Consider the following 21,282-nt stretch of genomic DNA (forward strand, 5'->3'; position numbering starts at 1 on the left):
TCTCTTCAAATTATGTGTTTTGAGGTGCAGCCTAACCATTCAGAGGGGCTGCTATTGCATCCCGGTAACGGGAGCTCAGGCTGCAAACCATTCCACCCGGTTTGAGATTTTGATTTTCAAGTGTATTTTCTGGGTTAACTCTTGGCCTTACAGAGGCTCAAGATATCTTCTTGTCTCTAGCAGCACGTGATTCATGCCACCACTTGGGGCCACTTCAGTGTCTCTAACAGGCACCTTGGCACAAAATTAGTTTTCTCTTTGCACATTCATGGAGGTTCTGAATGGAATCATCATCTATTAAGCTTGTATGCTCTTCTTTGGCAATCTTCTAGGGAAGACAGCATCAATTATTTACTGGTAAAGTAAGAAGGAAAACGGTGTAAAAGCAACATGAGAGAACGCTAATGAAGATCCCTGACCACACTGGCTTTTAATTTACATTTTGCTTTCTTGAGCTTCTTAAAGTGTTGCAAAATAAAAAAATAGTCAAACGACTTGTTTTTAAATACTGACATAACAACTCATGTTTTTTCATTTCATTTACTTACTTTGTGGTACCGGGGACTGATCTCACCCAGAGCCTTGCCCACACAAATTCAGAATTTTTACCTGAAACTCTTACCAGCGGAAAACCCCTGGAAGCAGGCTGAAACGCTGTTCACTGAGAGTTCCTGTCTTTAGTAACATAAGAAGGTGGAGTGTGGTGGCACACCTCTCGAATTCTGGTACTCGGGAGGCTGAGGCAGGAGGATCACCTTGAGTTCAAGGCCAGCCTGGGTTACATAGTGAGATCGATCTCAAAGACAAAACGACACAACAAATGAATAAAACCTTTAATTATCTGTCTTCTGTGCGTCAGGGAGTTAAAGCAGATCCAACGGACTCTCCAGTTAGCACCGTTCGTCTTAGATTTAATGCATTTGCCACCTCCACTCCACATTCTAGGAATGAAAGGCAGACTTGAGTGTGCTGACATACCTTAACTCTAAGAGATTGCTTACAAAAAAACTCCAACTGATGACTAGCTGGGTTTCTGTGTTCAGAAGGCCAGCTAGCTCTCTTCACTGACCAAAAAGTGAGGTTAGAGCCATTACTCAGTTAAAGAAGCTAGTTCACTCTCGCCAAGCGGGGAATTGCAAACACTAAGGAAAGCAGAATCTTACATTACTAAAATGATTTTGAAAAAGTTTAATTTGAAGTAAGAATAATACAAAAATAAAAGAACGACTGTAGAGACACTAAATTTGTGTCTGTTTCTTGCATCTGTGGCCGTTTGTCAGGGAAGTGAGTCAAACATTGTACGCAGCTACATTTATTCTCACAACATCTTACATTTCAATGTGTAGACGTGGTCAACAGCAAAAGGCATCAAAAAGAAAACAAGATGTCCTCCCAGGAGGAAGTGGCCCATGTGGCTGCCTGGCAACGCTCTCACAGATGTTGCAAGCAAAGATCTTTGCCTCGAAGTGCAAGCCTTCCCCACCCTGTGGTTCCAGGGATTAAACTCTGAGCCCTGCAAGGCACGGCACGTCTTATGCAAGCTCTACCACTGAGCCACAAAGCCACACCCCCAGTATGCTGAAACAAGGCCAATTGCTTTCTTACTGGCTGTAAACACATCAGACGTTAGGTTAAACCCAGCCAACTAGAGAGAGCTTTTGGTTTGATTAAATTGTGCCAATGTCAGGGAGGCATTTTTCCACGTGGTTTTTGAAATCTTGTGTTGCAGTGCTTATAAAGTGAGTGTGCTATACATGAAGGGAAGCTTTGGGACTACACGTGGCCCTGTTTTGAGTGGTTTGTTATGTGTCCTCCTTAAACACCTACTGTGGATTTTAAAAAAAAAGCATCAGTGCCAACAGTTGTATCACCAAGAATTTGTTTTAATGGAAATGGGTCTAATGTCCCTTCATGCAATAAGACAGACAGACAAACCAAACAATGGTTCTAATTAGCTGTAGGTGATCTTGAATCCAGGTGGAAACAAAGGGCACATGGAGATACGTGTATCTCTCTGATGAAATCACACGCTTTATGAAGGATATAAAAATGAAGCACCACACAGTGCCTTAGTCTACAAAGGAAAGTCCTTAGCCATAGGCATGTTGGCTACCACGTTGATGATGCCAAGGAACACAGGTAAGGTGGGAAGAGCACATCTACCTAGTTGCTTTTAAAAAATAAAAGGAACTTTAAGCGTTTTGCCCTTGCTTCTACATAGTCCAATAGAAATGTGACTACAAATCATTACAAAGCCACCGTTGAGGCGATGTAGTTCACTGAGATTACTTAGATCCGGGTACACTGACATTATACCCGGGAAAGAGAACACATTAACACAACAATGCAGTATATTTCAGTAAAAATAGAATAAATAAAATAAAAATATTTTAAGCTGTATTTAACAAGTTAATTAAAAAAATGATAAGACACACAAGGCATATAGTGACCGCGGCTGCCTGTTCACCGAATCACAGATATACAGAATGCATAGATAACCGAAGTATCACTAAGATCTCAGGGAAAACATTGGCATCCTTTCACAGACAAATGCAAACATACTTTCATACATACTTTTTGGCCATGGCAGAAAGTTGTCTGAACATATTGTTTAACATAACAAATTTTATAAAATCAACCTGCAGTTAGTACGCAAAGCTATTTTCGAAACAAAAGACCTGCAGTAAGAGTGTTTCATGGGGTAAAGGCTACCATTCATCTTACCGCATCCTAAAATTGCATATAGAAATCAGTCTGCTACTTAAAGCTAGCTCAGTATTCTTGATCCTGAAAGCAAACAAATGTATGTCTCAAAAAACGAACAGGGTTTGGGGTAGAGTCTTCCTATAGAAACATGGATGACTTTAGAGTTTTGAAGCGGAGTGCATTAAAACATTTCACCGTGGAGCTCAAAATGAGAGACCATGAGAACGGGATTCTGAACAGTTTTTCTCTGGGCACAATAAGGTTTTCTGAACGCAGACAGGTCTCAGGAGGCACCAGTTACTTCAGCTAGTGTGCAAGTTGGCACCAAGTGTTAATGCATTTTCTCAAGTAACATCACTTTTACAGTAATGTGCGGATGCCAGCAAACAGTCCAGGTCCTCTGCATCTGACTCTACGGGTTTTCTGAGGGACCCACGGGTGGAAGATACTCACTCACTTCATCACACTCTTGTGATTACCACAACGTAATGTAATTTCTAGAAAATCTCAGCTTGGAACAGGAGGCCGAGGACAGACATTTGTCCTCTACAACATTTTTGAGGAACACAGTCCTGGACTAAGAAAGGACAATGGTCTTAACAACAAATGCCACTGGACATTTTCCTTAACACACACGGGAATTCTGAAATTGCCTGACAGTATTTTCAATACCTGTTCTTTGTCTGGACCCAGAGTCATTTGTGAAGGGTCTTCCTGACTGTGTAGAGGAGGCATTTGTGAAGGGTCTTCCTGACTGTGTGGAGGAGGCATTTGTGAAGGGTCTTCCTGACTGTGTGGAGGAGGCATTTGTGAAGGGTCTTCCTGACTGTGTGGAGGAGGCATACTGTGGCAAAGCTGGGAGACGTGGGTCCTAATTCTGGCTCTCAGGAACTTTGGTGAGACCCTCGGCCACTTAGCCTCTTAATACAAAACACTGTGCATTTTGATTTCTTCAGTGAGTTCAGTACCTCTTCTACCTCATAAGGCTCAAATGTGATAAAACTGGTGAAAGCATTCCCAACAGCTGCAAAGCAGTGTATAAACATAAAGCATTACTTTTATAATGATATTAATTTTGACACTAAAAGTCAACAAGAATAATATTAAGATTGATCGCCTTTGCAACTTCTTTTTAAAATAATGTCAACAAGAGTCTAAATTGGTGTATCTTTATAGTTAGGTTTCTTAGCTACATAAAAAGAGGCAAGAAAATGATATCTGGGGGACATTATCAAACAATCCATTATTTCTGTGTATATTTTGTTCAGAGAAGAAAAAAAATCTTTTGAAAGTAAAATGGAAAAATAGAAATATTAAAACATACTTAGTCAAGTCTTACCAAATTTCTAACATTGAATACATAAATTCAAGAAAAGTACAACTTAAATTGTTGCCATGGACAAGATATGATGGGTAGACAGCTTTCTGGACAAAAAGCACAGAGAAAGGTGGTAGCAGATTGGAAATCCTAGGAGGACATTTACCTCCAGGATGTGAACAAGAGTCAGACAGTGGAAATCTAAAACCATAGTGTGTGTGTGTGTGTGTGTGTGTGAGACAGAGATATAAATGACATTTCCTCAACTCTAAAGTGCATATTAGCTCGTTATCAAACTAAGGATGGAAAGTGTAGGAACATTTCATTTTCAGGTGTGGGTAGAGAATGGCCATAGTATACTTGAATTCTCTAGCTGCATTGTACAATGTAAGGCAGAAGTTTGAAATACGTCCCATCCCAAATGCACGATGACTGTTAATCTCTCTCTCTTTTTTAAGCAACCAGTTTGAAAACCATCTGAAAAGAAAGGCTATTTTTTTTTTTGCTTGATTTTAACTCCTCAAATTTAGTTTTCTATCAATTTTAAAGTTTTCCTTTGCCCAGCACCCCAAACAGCTGGAGACATGAAACCGTGTCCATGCATGAGAAAGCTCGCTGAGGAAAATGGCTGGGTGATGTCTGGATTGATGCCAACAGCCAATATCTGTCAACTGACAGGTTCACTTTTATGAAAAACTGAAACCCAAATGTGTCACCTTATTTTTGAGAGCAATTCAATGGTATCTGTAACTCAGGGTCTGACTGTGTGAAAAGCCGAAAACAGGGCACAGTGCCGAGGGACCCCAACGTTGCTTGTGGCAGTTCCAATCCAGAGGACAGAGAAATGAACTTGGGCATTGTTCACTCCAAGCGCGCAGCGTTCGTTCTCTCGGAAGGGTGTGGCCCCATCCTTCTGAGTGTGTGTGAAGTCCTGTTCACAATATTTACAATAAGAAAAAGACCTCCCACTCCTCATGATGTAACTTAACAGAAAAACAAAACAAAACAAAACAAAAACTCATGCTTCTTTTCATATCACATGATGGCGGCAGGACGAGATCACATGCTTGTTGAACACTGTTTGCTTAAGGATAAAATTCTCTGGAGACAAAGCATCAGCAACTGAATGGAAGGCCAGCCGTCAGCTTCTTTAGTGGAGCTGTTTGATGTTTTTCAGGTAAAAGTGACAGAATCCTTCGAGCCCCGAGCTGCTAGGGTGCTTCTGTGACGGGGCGTTTCTGTTTCAAAGTGTCAATGAGAGACAAGACCCCTCGTTTTACATTAGTTGTGACTCTTCTAGTCATGGAGTCCGCGGGCGGGGGCGGGGGTCGAACTTTCTGGGAAGGTGGCCTGGCTACCAAGCATTTCTGGTATCGCAACTGGAACAGAAAAAAAGCAAGCAGCATTTTAGGTAATATCATTTCCTCTCGGTCACTGTGCTTGTGATTCACTACCAATACGCGGACTCTCAAAGGTTAATGGCCTGGCTTCTATAGATATAAATTTAGGAGCTCACCACCACCACCACCACCACCACCACCACCACCACCACCACCACCACCACCACCACCACCAATAATACTATTAGCAGCAGCAGCAGCAATACTATTACCATCACTACTGCTACTACTTTTCATCACCATGACAACCACCGCCACTACCCGCCCCCATACTAGCACCATTACTATCGTGGGGTAGGGAAGATTGATTCGGGTCCTTGTGTATGCAAGGCAAGTGCTCTATCACTGAGCACATCTGCAGTCCAGATTCATTTCATTCTGGATGTGGGATGTTCTCAACTCCCACCGCTGCGGCGGTCCCCACCCTTTCCTTTCCATCCACTGCTCCCAGCCAACAGCTAAGCAAGCGGAGAGGGTCAGCACCCAGAGAGCGTTAACCAAGTTTTCCATCAGACACGGGCATCCAGGTAAGTGCTCGAGACGCGGCATGATAGGGAGGACACAGCCGGCACCCAGGCTCTATCGCTGTGAGCTCTAGGAACCCCGTTTTTATATTTCTCCAACCCTCGGTGTCTTTGACTCTAAAATGGTCTTGATTTGTTCCTGTCCCTGTTTCCTACTTGAACAGAAAATGTCGTACTGAGATTTCAGTCTCTCTTCTATGTTCAAGTATAAACCCCAAGAGATTAAAAACAAAACAAAACAAAAACAAACAAACAAAAAACAACACCCTGCCCTTAGCATTGGCAGCATGGGCATAGGTATCCTTCAGAAATATAACAACACAAGCCTGCTGTTTGATGCCAGAAACCACAGTAAGAAAGAACGAACTCTCCAATGTTGTCACCTGATGTCTACATGTGGCCCCTGGGCACGAGCACCCCTTTCCCAGGCACACCATTTACACACATACACTCATAACTTCTTTTTCCCCCCAAGACAAAGTTTCTCTGTGGAACAACCCTGGCTGTCCTGGGCTTTGTAGACCAGGCTGGCCTCCAACTCACAGAGATCCACCTGCTTCTGCCTCCCAAGTGCTGGGATTAAAGGCGTGCACCACCACCACCTGGCAATAAAAACTTTTTAAAGGGAGAAACACATCAACACAGCCCACTTGCTTTTGTCCTAGTAGGAAGCTAAGTAATTCTTCAATGTTACATGGGAAGATAAGGCTTATCATTCTGATCTCCAAAAGTCAAGTTAAATGTCCACAGACTCCTCAGCATAGTTACAGCCGATTCTCCCTCAAACACATGGAAACACCCACCAAAAGATGGGACAGGGTGTGTTTAGAATGTTCTCTCATATCCTACAGGCCAGAAAACTGGTCCCTTCGACTCAATACATACAAAAGGATGGCTTACCATATGTCTGCTCTGTGGAGAACATCTTGCTAGGTCTGCGTCACCAATTACACACCCCTAAAGCATCAATTTATCAGCAGGCACATGGGGCTGCATTCAACTCTGGACTTGAAATTTCAAATAGTAGCTTGTATGTATATCGTGAATCAAAACTGTGCATAACTGATGAAATTCACAAATAAAGAATCCCCTCTGACCTATTTTAAATTTCACTCACGTGTTTTCACATAGGCCTATACAACACAGCTGCAAAACGGGCCTCAAAAGGATGCGTCACTACCATATCTCCGATGGAGAAGGACCTGGATTGAAGGAGGCAGGGTACCGCTGCATTGGGGAGAGCCGGATTCAGAGTGTGGTGGGGAGCTTGGATTGTACCCACATGCCTCTACCACACTGCCTGAGCTAATCCAGCTGGTTGCATCAATAAAAATTTTATTAAAAAAAAAAAAAAAAAGAGTGTTTTCAAGTGGAAAAAAATGACTCTGGGAATCTGGAAAAACAAAATTGTAGCCACTGATAAAACTAATTAGCTAGCTGTCATTAGCATTTAAAATGTATAATTAAGAATGAAAGCCATTCATTTTAGACCCAAACCATCTGTTAGGCTCCATTTCAATTTTGCAAAATATCTAGTTTTTTTTTTTTTTTTTCTGGACTGAAATCACACTTGTTTATCTCCCACAGCCCCTTCCTCCCTCTAGAGGCTCTACACCTGGATCCCAGGGTCACCTCATCCTTCACCCCCTGCTCCTCTCCTTGACGTCCAGGCTTGTGAGCCTTCGGATCCTGGATACGCAGCACTTGAGAAAACACCCATCCCACTGAGGACCAGTGAGTGGGAACCAGATGGAGCGTGGATCCCAGGTCTCTCTCTTCCTCCCTCCCCAGTCAACAGTGTCTGAAAGATTAAAAAAAAAAAAGTGCATGTGTGTGTGTGTGTGTGTGTGTGTGTGTGTGTGTGTGTGTGTGTACGTACGTGTACCGTGTGCTACAGGACACATGTGGAAACCAAAGGACAACCTGTAGGAGTTGGTCTTTTCTCATATGGGCTCCAGGGCTCAAAATCCAGGTTTGGTGGCAAGTGTCTTTACCTCCTGACCATTTCACTGGCCTCAGCAGGTATCCATAACCAATTTGTTCTTTTCCTATTCCGTTGTCCTAAATAGTTATCAATGTCCTTCACCCTGGGAAGGCAACAATACCTGAGGCAGAAATTTAGGAAAAGCCTCCGGAATGAACAAAATGTACGAAACCACACCAGAGGTCATTTTTTGTGTCCGGATTCAGAACTCATTTTGGGGACGACGCAACAACAGGCTTTGGTGTGATTTATGATGCCTGGGACCGTGCAAAGAAAAATGAGGCCCGGCAGCCTCGCAAGACATGGCCTGTAGGAGAAGAAAAAGATGCCAAGAAAACAGCCAAAGGAGCTGGTGATGAGTGGGCGGGCGGGGCGGGCGAAGGGCAAAGGCAAGAGGGGGAAGAGTCTGCGGGGAAGGATCTGCGGGGTGCTGCAAACTTTTACACAGAGGACTGGAAACTGCAAAAACTTCAAAACAAACCAACCAACCAACCCACAAATGTGCCGCAGGCAACAGGTAATTTCCAACGCTACTGCACTTTCATGAAACCCCTGTCTTCTGTGTGGCCCGTCATTCACACAAATGTCATTACGTGGCACGCGATAGGCGCGGAGTCTTTAGCACACGGAAGTGGGCAGATCGCCTCCATCGTAGACTAACAAAGCTCACCGACCAGCCACGGTTGTCCCTTAGACGACCCCTCGACAGACTTTCTTGGCCCCCACCTTCAGAGTCCTTCTCTGTCCAACTCCTTCTCAATTTCATGCAGTCTCGCTCCATCAGAGCTCTCTCCACACACCGTGGGACTTTGTATTTTGTGTCTCTCCCATGACACCTGAGCTCCCTGACTCACGGGATCATACCTGGGGCTCTCTGGGGTCTGTGCAGCTCATGGACACAGCAGAGGGGAGTCCTCCATGCCCACTTAAGGAAGTGCTCCATCTCATCACTCAGAGATCACCACCTCATTAGCCCCCTTCTGACTGCCTCCTGCTGAGGACCCCCCTTGTCTTTCTTGTCTACACTAGCTGATGAGCCCCGGGGGTCAATCGCTACACCTCAAGCTATACTTTAAACCTGTCCTCACGAGGAAAGATCTCCAGAAAGACGGACTGTATTCCTTTTGAATGGCATACTATTTCAAAACCCAAGTATGAGCTGGAAGTGGAGGTACACGCTCATAGTCCCACTGCTTGGAAGGCTGAGGCATCCGATGCTGAGAGTTTGAAGCCAGTCCAGGCTACACCAGGAGTTCCGGGCTAGCCTTGGCTACTGTGAGACCTTACCTCAAAACACCAAAACCAAACCCAAAAAGCTCCAGAAGCTAGAGATGACCAGTGCCTACTTGGTAATCTTTGCTGGAGAGAGTCAGACTTCTCCAGTCTTCCCTGACCGGGGTCCTGTTTCTTCCAGCAGTTCCCGGGACTCAAACTACTATCACTAGACTGTGCCCTGGACCTCAGGCTCTGGTACCTACCTTTACAGTTCCTTTGCTCTGAACAGAAGCTTTTCCAGTGTGTGCACATAAGCTCAACGAAGAGATGTTTCTGTCTCAAATTAGACACGATGTGAAGTGCCCTGGCCCTTATGACCCAGAAGCATGGGGCTGACCCTAGTTTGTTATTTACTGATCTCTCTCTCCCTCCCTCCCCTCCCCACCTCACTCTCTTTCTCCTAATTTTTTGAGATAGGGTTTCTCTTTGTAACAGTCCTGGCTGTCCTGGAATTCACTCTGTAGACCAGGTTGGCCTTGAACTCACAGAGATCTCCCTGCCTCTGCTGGAATCAAAGGTGTGTGCCTCTGGTCTCTTATCTCATAAATAAAACAAAATCAACTACTGGTTGGGGTTGTTGTGAGGATTAAGAGATAAATAATAAATAAAATAGATAATAACAATGTGCTGAAAACAACCATGGGCAAAAGAATCACTTGTTACATTTTTTTTTTAAAATACCAAGTTGAAGGCAGACTTTGATAACTCACACACAACTAGCATTTTTTTTTTTTTGGTTTTTCGAGACAGAGTTTCTCTGTGTAGCTTTGCGCCTTTCCTGGAACTCACTTGGTAGCCCAGGCTGGCCTCGAACTCACAGAGATCCTCCTGGCTCTGCCTCCCGAGTGCTGGGATTAAAGGCGTGCGCCACCACCGCCTGGCACAACTAGCATTTCTTGATCACATACTGAAATTATTAATTTGGAGTCCAGAATAGATGATCCTTAAGTCTTACCAATTCTCTACAGAGCCCCGCCTCCTGAGATGTGCTCTGCCGGTCATAATGGATTCTGGCCACCCAAATGAGAGTGCTCTACAGTACAGGGCTTTAGGAGTCAGACTCTACCCATTTAAAAAGGATTTACACTCTAGTCTACAGCATCTAGAACAAGCAGAATAGGGAGAGATGAGCGCCAGGGCTCTCACTCACCATGCAGGCAGCCTGGACGGCTTCTGACACATTGGCAGCGTTCGGCTCACACCAAAACACGTGGCACTCAAAGCGTTGGTTCCCAGTGTCCATGATGAAGGCGAATGTATGCACATCCTTCCCGACGCCCATGAAGGACAGAAACCGCACTCGGCACTCCACCAAGACTTCCTCTTCGTTCTGCAAGAGACATCGTTCAATGCCTGTGCTCTCCGGGATGCCAGACAGCCATCAGCAAAGACTTCACACCTTAAATACCCCAGGGAGTCCAGCTTCCAGAGCCAAGTAGGATGCAAATCTTACTAAAAAGTCAAACCTTGGTCAAGTGGACAGAGAGGCCATCACCGCCGTGGGTGCCTCCTGGTATCCGATCTCACGGTGAATGACATTATGTTAAGAAAGGCACGTGTGTCCCATTCTCTGGCCACCACAGCCCACATCCGCTCTTCACTGGGAGGAACAACGTCATACACACTTCTCTAGACTGCCCAGCGCAGGACACTCAGTGGCTCAAGACCTCTTTGTCTGTGTGTGAACCTCGAGGGTCCAGGAGAAAAAGATTCCTAAGTCTCCACATCCGCTGATCAAATCACCTGCCTCGTACTTCTCCACACACCAGGCAGTGTGGGATTCGTTTCGTAGCAGCAACCACAGGCAATTTGTGAGTTAGTAAACACAGCTAGAATGCCAGCTTTCCAATCGGAATATCCTGGCTTGTTAAATATGCATTCAGGAATGAGGCACATCTCCCACAGGTAGACTACCCGATACGGGGGGTGGGGAGGAGGGGGGTGCACACTATGTGGAGAGAGCTGTGCCGGCCAGAATACTGCAGTGGGCGAGGGCAGCATGCTTTAGGGGTGAGTGAAATCCAGCATGAGCAGAGAGGCAGGCAGGCTGGGGAGGATTCGTCCCACTGACGGGGGTGACCTGCAGGTGGCAGAAGCTGGGACAATGCTGCTTCCCACATCTTTGCAAAGTGAGCTGGACTTGACAGCCTGGCTTTAGAGCCCGGTCCTGGGCTTCTAGATGTTATAGATCATTGGGCTTCCCTAACACAAGCAACGTTTGCACCCATCGAACAGCATGGCCCAGTCTACATCAGAGCCCCAATAACAAAACCAAAATCCACAGTAAGCTACGCCTAGTGCCACATGATCACCTCAAACAATTTTAATCTCTCGAGCAAGGGAGGAAGGCAGAATCAGGGCATCAGGAGAGAAGTTTCCAGGTCCTGAGGAAGGCACAATTAAACTCAGACAAAGCCCCCAATCGACTATAAACGGAGGCCACTTAAATCACAAGTCAGTACAGCTTCCAGGAGGTCAAGCCTTGACTCCATTTCCAGGTCTTCTGAAAGACCACTGCATTCAAAACCTCCCTGTTAGCCCAGGCAAGCCAACCCCAACTCCTCACCTTCTCACTGATGACGGTCACAGTGGCATCCGCCACGTTCATGTTCACCGAAGGCCAATCCTCCTTGCTGGATGAGGTCATAAGATTTTCTATGGCACTGTTCAGGGTGTCCATGCCTATGGATAGATAGGACAATTAAAAATTCACTCTCTAATGCAGGCCCAGGCACTCAGGAACAGCCATACCCAGGTTGACCATTGCAGGTTCCCGGAGTCGGGGCACCTTATCGCTTTATCCTCAAGTTTGCTCAGGAGAAAAAAAGCCAGTTTTTCTAAGACAGAGTCATGAGCACCTCCAGGGATCCAGTGTATGTGCGTGTGTGCGTACCTGTGTGCATGCATACGTGTGGTGTGTGTGTGTGTGTGTGTGTGTGTGTGTGTGTGTGTGTCCGTCATGTCCTGTCTATGAACTATGACACTCCAACCTCAAATCTGCTCCAAAGATCCCCCCACTTCAAGGGTGTTGCCTTTGAGATCCTGGGGAAGGAGACCCCACAGAAACCAGTTTCTACCAGAGTGCCAACCCCTCCTTCATCACACTTGACATTTAGTCAGCCAGAGTTGATTCTTAGGGGTCACTCTCTATGTTCCTTACAGCCTAGCCCCAAATCAACTCCTTACTGGCTGTCTAGTTGTAGGGACTTGCCTATTATTAGCATTCATGTTAAGAATCCCACACGGAGGAGATTTTTTGAGGGGAGAGGTGATGTCTTTCATTTGTCTCAATGTTTCAAGGGTCACACATGCTGTGGCATGTTTTAGTACTTTTCTTTCTTGCCGGATAAAATTCCATTACCTGAAAGTATTTTATTTATCCATTTAGTCTGGCGATGGGCAGTGGGAGTCTTTACTTTTTAAAACTGTCACGAACAAATGCTACTATGAATGTTTCGTAGTTTTGGGGGGACAGTGCCTCTGCTTCTCTCGGGTGTGTGCACAGGGACAGAACTTCTGGGCCAAACAATGGTTCCGATCTTTAACCTTCTGCGGAACTGCCCAACTGCTACCCACGGAGCATTTGACTTTTATCCCCAGCAGAGCCCAGGGCTCTGATTTCTCCACAGCCTCTTCCAGTCAGGGAGAAGCTACAGCTCCCCGCCTCTCTGTGAGCTTGGGCAAGGGGAGCCTCTCAGTTCCTGGCATTGGGGGAGGACCCGAACACTGGAGATACCACTTGTGGGTCATAGTGTAAAGATAGGGGGACTCCATCAGTCTTCCCTTCCTGTCCCCAGTGGGTAAGAACGGAGGCAGGAGCCTGGCCTCAAAGCTAGATGCCAGAGACCTCTGCAGTCCTGGGTTGCTCTTCTCTGGAATGTTGGGAAAACAGAAAATCCACCCCTGTCTCTTTAGAGCATTTCTCTGCATGCTGGGATCACACATCAAGTCAAGGTCAGCTTGCCCTCTATTGCCCACGTGATCGGGATGATTATGTGTCCAGGCTGGCGTCACCACACAGGTGTGATTCAAGTCAGATGAGGAGTGGCACAGAGACCCTCACCCTCATGGGAGAGCCAATGGCTCCTGTGAGCTTTGGAAGTCTTGCAAAGTTTTACCTACCGACAGGTCTGTCTACAGGTAACATGCCCAGGTACTGCACGTGGAACTTCTGCACCAGCTCTGTCTTTGGTGTTGGAAAATCTACTACAGGAAAAAGAAAAGCAGTGTGTTTCTCAGTAGTTCTGGGAGACAGGGAAAACCCAGTTGTGCATCTGGCATCTGCAGGCCCAGGTGGCCGCCCATCCCAGAACATCCTGTTCCCAGACATTCTACAAGGACCGCATTTCTCGACTCTAGACGTAGGGGCTTGGTCAGTCTAACCCCTCCTCATCTCTCTTTCAAGGTGAAATGCTTTGGAAGGCAAAAACCAGATAAGTCTTTCGTGTGCTAAGAAACAGCTTTTCATGCCCTAGTTGTGAGGTGTGGCTGGTGCCCAAAGAAAGTTTAATCAGAGAGTCTATATGATCAAAGGCACAGGAGAAATAACGTAGTCTCCCCAACTAACAAGCTATATACCTTTAAACTAGGGAGTCCTGGGCTGGAGAGATGGCTCAGAGGTTAAGAATACTGACTGCTCTTCCAAAGGTCCTGAGTTCAATTCCCAGCACCCACATGGTGGCTCATAACCATCTGTAATGAAATCTGGTGGTGCCCTCTTCTGTATACATAATAAAAATAAATAAATCTTTTAAACTAGGGAGTCCTTACCCCAGGGCTATACATGAGATTAAAAAACAAAACAAGGGGGCTGGAAGGATGGCTCAGCGATTAAGAGCACTGGCTGCTCTTCCAGAGGTCCTGAGTTCAATTCCCAGCAACCACATGGTGGCTCTCAACCATCTGTAATGAGATCTGGCGCCCTCTTCTGGCCTGCAGGCATACATGCAGACAGAACACTATACATAATAAATAAATAAATCTTTAAAACAAAACAAAGCGAAAGAACTCTGCTGACAATATTCTTTAATTTGTTCAACAGAAACAAAAAACAACGGCCCTCTGTGTTCAATACTATGGACAAAAGCAACTCTGTCCTCTGCAGGGCCTGGAGCACATGTTCCTTTCCCGCTCCACCACCCAGGCAAGGTCTCACCATGCAGCACCCAGGCTGGCTCATGGTCCTACTGCTTCTACATCCCGAATTCTAGAGATTGGATTCTAGGTTGGGGGCCACCATGCCAAATTTTAAGGCCTATTTTTATTTTCTATGCATGAAATGTTTTGCTAGTTTGCATATATGTGTGGCACATACATGCAGTGGCGGCAGAAGCCAGAAGAGAACAATGGATGCCCTAGAAACGGAGTTACACATGGTGGTGAGCAGCCCTGGGGGTACTGGGAATCGAACCTGGGTATTTCTGTAAGGGTAGCTGCTGCGATCTCTCCAGCCCGTGAGTGTGCTTTTAAAGGAGACCTGAAACACCAGCAAACCCCTGCAACCCTTCAGTCTTGCCTGTCTGGCTAGAGCCTCGGAGGAGGAGCTGGAGGAGGAGCCGCTGCAGACGTACCTTGCAGAGGGACGTCGAGACTCATGTTGGTCCTCTCCTGTAGGGAGCTGCAGGCCAAAGCTTTGGCATTCTTCCGTTCAGCCATAATCTAGACATCAAATGAAAGGGCAGCTTGGGTTCACAGTTACAGACCCCACGTCACCAGCCAGCCCTGCCGGTCAAGTGTCTGGGCTGAGCCTGCTGGGATTTAAACTAGCGTTCATCTTCTGCCTCTCTTACCCTGTCAGTCTCCTTGAATTACGTGTGATTTCACTTTTCCCTGCTGGGGATGACGGGTGAAGACTTCCTCAGGGTAACGGTTCTCTTAAGTGCTTGGAAGTGACTTCTTCCAGCTCCTGGTTCTCACCTCTGTGGATCAATCCAGCATGCACACTCTGGGGACACCTGGACCTTCCACCCCCTGTGCTCAGGAGCTGACCCATGTCAACTCTTAGATACTCCAGGGCTCTGGGGACAGAGTGCATGGTTCCGATCCCGCCACTGCCCTTACGAGCTGTGGCCTTGGCTCAGGAAGCTGCTCTTCCATATCCCATCGCCTTCACTGAATACAGACGGGAGTATGTATGTCACGGCGCCATTGTGTGGAAGAAGCGGAAATTAAAGGAGTCCAGAGGGCTCAGGAATGGCAGCTGCCATCATGGCTATTCTCTGAGTCTTCTGTGAGGGACACTAATGGTCACTGTGTGCGGGCATCACGCTGCATGTTCTTGTTCCCTACCGGGGAGTTACACAGTGGTGTAAGCCCAGTCACGGTGGCCCTGGGAGTAACTCACACTTTCAGTCCCAGCCCAAGATGCCCATCGCAAGGTGATGAACGTCATCTCTCTGGGTGTACGTAACTTGACATTCACAGGAGGATAAGCATAGGTTACACGCAAATACTCCACCATCTTGTGAGGGACCCACATCCGAGGATGTGAGTGGGTGACCCCGATGGGACTGTTATCGATATGCCCTGGATGTCGAAGGTCCACGACACATTAATGATACGGGCTGAACACCACCCTGCCTGCTTCTTCCTGAGTTTGATTCCACAGGCAGCTCTCCTGCCCTTCTGCTTGCCTCTGTCTGCTCAGGCGGGGAGAGGAAACAGGGAGGTCAGACCCTGCGCCCCGACCCACCTTACCTTGGAACAGATTTCGTGGAGACTGGTGGCAATGGCTTTTGCTGGTGTGTCACATCGAAACACGTGACATTTCAGAAGCCTCGTGTCCTTGTCTCTTGCGACATAAGCAAAATCCCTGTGCAAAGGAAATTTACCAGGCTATTAGGCAAAGGAGACTTTCGCCCACGTGTGCTCTAGTTATGAATATTAACTGAGCTCACAGCCAGCATGTCAGTGGTGGTGAACTGTGGATGCAGATTAAAAACAAAAACCCAAACATCAACAGCTACAGACAGCAGAAGCAGGGTTCATGGCTGTTAGGGACCTGTTGCTAGGCAACACAGGAGCGTCTTTTAAACCCAGCTCCTGAACTTAGGGATGGGGAACACCCAGTGAACACTGAATTCGGCAGAAAGCGTCTGTCTAGAGCAGAAACAAATAAGACAATGAGACGATGAACATGGTGGGAATGGGAAGAATATGAATTGCAGAATGATAATAATGGCAGACAGCAGAAGAGGAACAATGGGCTGTGATGTGTGGACCTGTGCACTGAGGACGGGCCAGCCCCACAGCTGCCTGGGAAAGTTGATGGGCAACCAGAGAACACTGGAACGCACATATCCTGTGGACTGGACTATTACCAAAGGCATGTGACTCTGCTAAAACACCCACACTGTGGCTCTGGGGACAATGCTGGTCTCCTATGTTACACAGCTGTTAGCGAGAGCAAGAGGCCTACGCTGATTGCTCTCTCTGTGTTACCGATACCCACGATGACATTACTTGGCTTTACCATACCACACAATTAAGTTTCTTGCTGCTATTAATGGAGACAGTGGTTCTCCAAAGAGGAAGTGAAAGGTCTCACTGTGTAGCTGAGGCTGGCCTGGAATGCCAATCTTTTTTCCTAACCTCTCAAGTGCTGAAATCATAGCATGAACTACCTCACACATTGATTGAATTTATTTTTATATTACTTGTCTTCCTGTTTTTTTTTTTTTTCAGTTTTAAAGATACCATCTATTTTTTAATTCTATGTATGTGTGTGGGAATGCAAACATTGTGTGCAGGTGCCCCGAGGCCAGAGGCATCCGATCTCCCTGCAGCTGGAGATGCATCTGGAGCTGTGGGGTGGGTGCTGGGAACCAAACTCGGGTCCTCTGCAGGAGCAGTACACACTCTTAACTGCTGGGCCACCTTCCACAGCCCTTATCTGTGGACTTTTGAGAGATGGCCTCACAATGTGACCCAGGCTGGCCACAAAATTACAGCAATTCTCTTGTCTCCACCTCCCCAAGGGCTAGGATGAGGTGTGAGCTACCACGAAAGTTAAATTACTTCTCTTTATCTAGGAGCTGGCAGAACTGCATAGAGGACCACATGAAGGACTAGCCAGAAGTGTGGTACTGGGATGGGGGAAACTTGGTGATCTCGAAGGATTGGGAAGAGAAACCCACCTCCTTGCCTACGAGTCCTGGAAAGCCCTGGAGTTGGTCCTAAACATGGTCTCCAGGCTAGGGCATCCCTGTCTGCTACCTCACGGCTTCTACCCTCAGCCTGCCCTCACCTGCCCTCAGTATCTGTCCTAACTGCCTCCTGCCCCTTCATTGACTATCTCAGTTGCTGGAATGAAATGTCCCCTAGCCTGCCGGCCACAGCCCTGTACCGATCCCAATGTTTTGGCCGATCTCACCACCTGGACATCTCCTGAATCCCTTGCTCCCCCTCTAGCCTGAGCAGTGCTCAGCGTTTTAGCACGTTTTTTTTTTTTTTTTTTTTTTTTTTACGCTTGCCTTTGCTTCCTGTCTCTACTCCATTGCCACTGCTGGGCTCAGGTTCCCTGTATACACCATACTCTCCGGTGGGCATCCTGGAAGTCCACGAAGCTCCAGGAAGATGATTTATATCTTATTCCCTATGCCTATCCTGGGCCAGGCCGCAACAGGAATTAGTAACATCTATGGACCGAAGCACACGCTGGCTCCCCGTGTCCCTAGGGCCTGTAAGCAATAGTGGCGTCACACCTGGGGGTGTGGATGGATACCATGGCACCGAGAGATGAGTTAGGTTTGGGGGCGGGGCGGACTTGGAGAGGTGAGCACAGTCTTTCTCCACACTGTGTTCCCAAGGCCTTCCCATCCCCGTCTCACGTGCCACCAAGGAAACACATGACCTAAAAAAGGCAACAGTTCACTTCTGGAGACCGCTCAAGGGAAGCCCCGTTCTTGGCTTCCTCCCCAAGCTCCCTTCATTCTCCAGCTGGTTCAGATAGTAAGGCACAGAGTCTTACAACTCTTCCCCTTCAAACGCCCAGGTCTGGCTGCTGTACTTCTGAGGGCAAATCTCCCCAGATTCCCGTGGGTCACTCACAGAAAGTGAAAACCCCCTTGTCTGGATTTTAAGGGTTGTAAAATGTCTGTAACATCTTCTAAGCACCATCCCCTCTGTCAAGGTCTCTCCCTCTCTCTACTCAAGAAGAGGGTCTTCACAACTGCGTGTTGTGGTGTCTTCCCTCATTTGGTACCCATCCACCATCCCCCTGCACTGTCCAGAGCTCACCTACCTACCCAGCACAGCCCACCCGAGGTCTGCCTGCCCTCTGGCCCACAAGGCCTTGCTTGTTTAAATGTTGTCAGCATGCAAATTCTGCTTGCTGTACCCTCTCTTGTAGAAATGGACAGTTCCTCTTCATATCTGTCCTTTCTAAGGGACAGGAAGGAACAGGGAGAAGGGTACTGGGTTCAGGCAAAGAAGCTTAAGTACATTCCTGGTATAACTTAGCTAATAGCCCTAACTCCAAAATCCTCAAGCCAAAACTTTCTGGGTGCTGACAGGGCACCACCAGTAGAAAATTTCATACCATGAAACTTTTTCTTCTACTTTTAATGAAATTATCAAAATGGTGTTAAAATTGCCTATGACTTACGTGAACAAGAAATAATTGTCACATTGAGTTGTGGGCCTCATCTCATCATATAGGTGCAAACATTCCAAATGCAGAAATCCTCCCAGACCTAAGCATCTTGGAGAAGAATACTGGACCTGAGGGACCCCAGGCCTGGATATTAACCCCATCTTTATGTGTGGAAACATTTACTTCCATGTTGCTTTGCTTCTGATGGAAGCTTCCAAGACCCAGCCTCCTCTCCCTGCCTGGTGGATGGTTAGCAGGAAGCACACATTCCCAAGGCTCCTGGCAGAGAGGATGGGACACACCTGGACCGTGAACCTCTGGATCTGTCCTACCAAGCACCAGCTTTGTGCTGTCCTTTCTTCCATGTGCAACCTCAGGGGCATCATTTAAAAAAGTCATTATTATTATTAATCTTCGTTTTCTTTTGGCTCAGGGGAAGGTGATGAATGCCTCAGGGCAACTGTCTGGAACCTACATCTTCCCGAAGGAGAAAGTGTGCAGCCTTGGGCTTGGGGGGGTGGGGGGAGGAGGGCTTTTCACAAATTTCGAGCAGCCTCTCTCTTTCTAGTTCTTCTTAGGTAGGTAACAGATAGGCAGACATCTGCGAAGTGACAGCAGTGTGTGAGACCCTTCACTGACCCTTAGGAGGCTTCATCGGCCTCCTCAGCGCCTTTCTGTAGCGTCAAGAGGGCTGCGTGTCTCTAACTTTATTCCACGACATATTTCAAATAACCCTAAGATAGCTGCTAGTCCCCGACATGGAGGTCTGCACGGGTGGCGAGGCTTGTCTCTCAGACAAGCATCTCTTCGGTCAGCAGTAAGTCCAAACACCTCTTCACTGGTGTACTAGAAGCTGTGTTTTCAGCACCTCCTTCTGGAAAAGGCGGCCGCAGCACAACACTAATGGCTTCCCTTGTTCCCCAAGGACGTTCTTGTCCTAATTCATGGACTCTGTGAAAAGTGTCTTTGCAGATGGACCAACTTAAGGATCGGACATGGGGCTTTTTCTCTAGATTGTCGGACTGGCTCAGGGAAATTCCGAGGGAAAAGAGGCAACGCCTGCCTCAGAAATGAAAGGACAGGAACAGGGCTGTGAGGGAAAGGGCAGACATCTTCTGAAATTTTTTTTTTTTCCTGAGACAGGATTTCTCTGTGTAGCTTTGTGCCTTTCCTGGATCCTCGCTCAGTAGATGAGGCTGGCCTCAAACTCACAGAGATCCACTTGCCTCTGCCCCCCTAGTGCTGGGATTAAAGGCGTGCGCCACCACCGCCCGGCTGAAATTTCTACAAGAAACACAGCGGCGTTATCTTGGAAAGCCTCACTGTAGACCTCTGACCTCTAGCCCTCCAAAAAAGTAGACCTGTTGCTTTAGGCTGCTTAAGCTCGTGGTCATTTGTTATAGTAGCAACAGGAAGCTATACAGCTGCCCTAGGACTTGCCCCAAATTGTAGGATGGCATTCAGAATTTATATATATATATTTTTTTTGGAATAGCCAGTTCACTCCCACAGTTTCCTTCTGTGCTGTTGCCATGGCGCATCAAAGATGCAAACACAGACAGACAAGGTGCCAGCTGGGAGGCCCGCTGGCAGACTTCACACTGGGCAGAGGTATGTGAGCTGCTCCTTAGAGCCTCTCCAGGGTCAAGGAGGAGAAGGCGGCTCAACTGACCTCCGAGACTAAAGGTGAGTGAGTATCCCCAGGAGCCTGGAAGAGCCCCGGGTTAGCCTCTGCATACCGCAGAGGCCAGAGTGGCGGTGTGGCTGTCCAGATGCTGTCCCAGGACTCTACGATCCCTCTGCACAACACCGTCCCCGCTGTGTGTCTAGGCTTGACTTGGAGGCATCCAAGTCTTGCATTCTTACATGGGCCTCGCCACATGTGGTATGTGCTTCAAAGACTTTGTTCTGAGGGTGGGCACTGAGGTGTTTTAAGGGCAATGGTGGGGAGGCCCAACATAGATACTTGGTCCTTGAGGTCTGTGAGGTCTGTCAGGGAGACAGAGACTGGAGAAGGAGCTGAAGTCAGAGAGAGGAGTGTGGAGAATGCGGAAACAAAACAAGGCAGTCAAGGGAGTCGAGGAAAGGCATATAACGCTCGAGGCAGGAGCCTTGAAAGGGACGTGAGGAAGAGTAATAAAGGGAAGGAGGCCCAAGGGGAGGCTGGGAGAAGTCACTCCCAGGCCTGAGTGACTGAGCAGTAGGAGACAAACTAGACTGTCTGGGTGAAGAGGAGCCTGGCAGGTACCTTGGCCTCCTGGACCCTGAACCAGAGAAGGGAATTTGAGATCCTGGTTAAAACAAAAATTGATCCCTTACTTTAAAAAGAAAAAAACCGCTTCTCTCTTTGGACGTATCAGTTACTTATGAAAGCGGACAAGAAATGAACTCCCATGTCTAACTAGCTCGGTCTAAACTTTTACTGCCCCTGACAGTGATGCCTTCACGATTCTACCTAGGGATTCTTCCATGTTTCCCAGTGA

The 21,282-nt window shown here is 47.2% G+C and overlaps 2 protein-coding genes across 12 annotated transcripts in view; one reads left to right on the forward strand and one right to left on the reverse strand.

The window, feature by feature from the left end:
• Nsun7 (NOP2/Sun RNA methyltransferase family member 7) overlaps positions 1 to 517 on the forward strand; it is a 46,085-nt gene extending 45,568 nt beyond the window's left edge. Inside the window, exon 13 of the mRNA XM_037209067.1 lies at positions 333 to 517. Coding sequence (XP_037064962.1) covers positions 333 to 361 — 29 coding nt within the window. The 3' untranslated portion in view covers positions 362 to 517. The remainder of the gene's footprint in view (positions 1 to 332) is intronic.
• A 1,345-nt stretch (positions 518 to 1,862) lies between these two features.
• The window catches only part of Apbb2 (amyloid beta precursor protein binding family B member 2), a 350,172-nt gene continuing 330,752 nt past the window's right edge, over positions 1,863 to 21,282 (reverse strand). For 9 of the 11 annotated variants that reach the window (XM_037209063.1, XM_028882253.2, XM_037209060.1 and 6 more), the window contains 6 exons: positions 15,904 to 16,018; positions 14,778 to 14,865; positions 13,330 to 13,413; positions 11,774 to 11,889; positions 10,358 to 10,537; positions 1,863 to 5,403 (listed from right to left, as the gene is read on the reverse strand). In XM_037209063.1, the coding sequence (XP_037064958.1) occupies positions 5,236 to 5,403; positions 10,358 to 10,537; positions 11,774 to 11,889; positions 13,330 to 13,413; positions 14,778 to 14,865; positions 15,904 to 16,018 (751 nt within the window). In that variant the 3' untranslated portion in view covers positions 1,863 to 5,235. The remainder of the gene's footprint in view (positions 5,404 to 10,357; positions 10,538 to 11,773; positions 11,890 to 13,329; positions 13,414 to 14,777; positions 14,866 to 15,903; positions 16,019 to 21,282) is intronic. The other 2 variants (XM_037209064.1, XM_037209061.1) reach the window with 1 other exon arrangement.

The sequence above is a fragment of the Peromyscus leucopus genome, chromosome 10, assembly GCF_004664715.2.
Source record: "Peromyscus leucopus breed LL Stock chromosome 10, UCI_PerLeu_2.1, whole genome shotgun sequence".
Lineage (NCBI taxonomy): Eukaryota > Metazoa > Chordata > Mammalia > Rodentia > Cricetidae > Peromyscus > Peromyscus leucopus.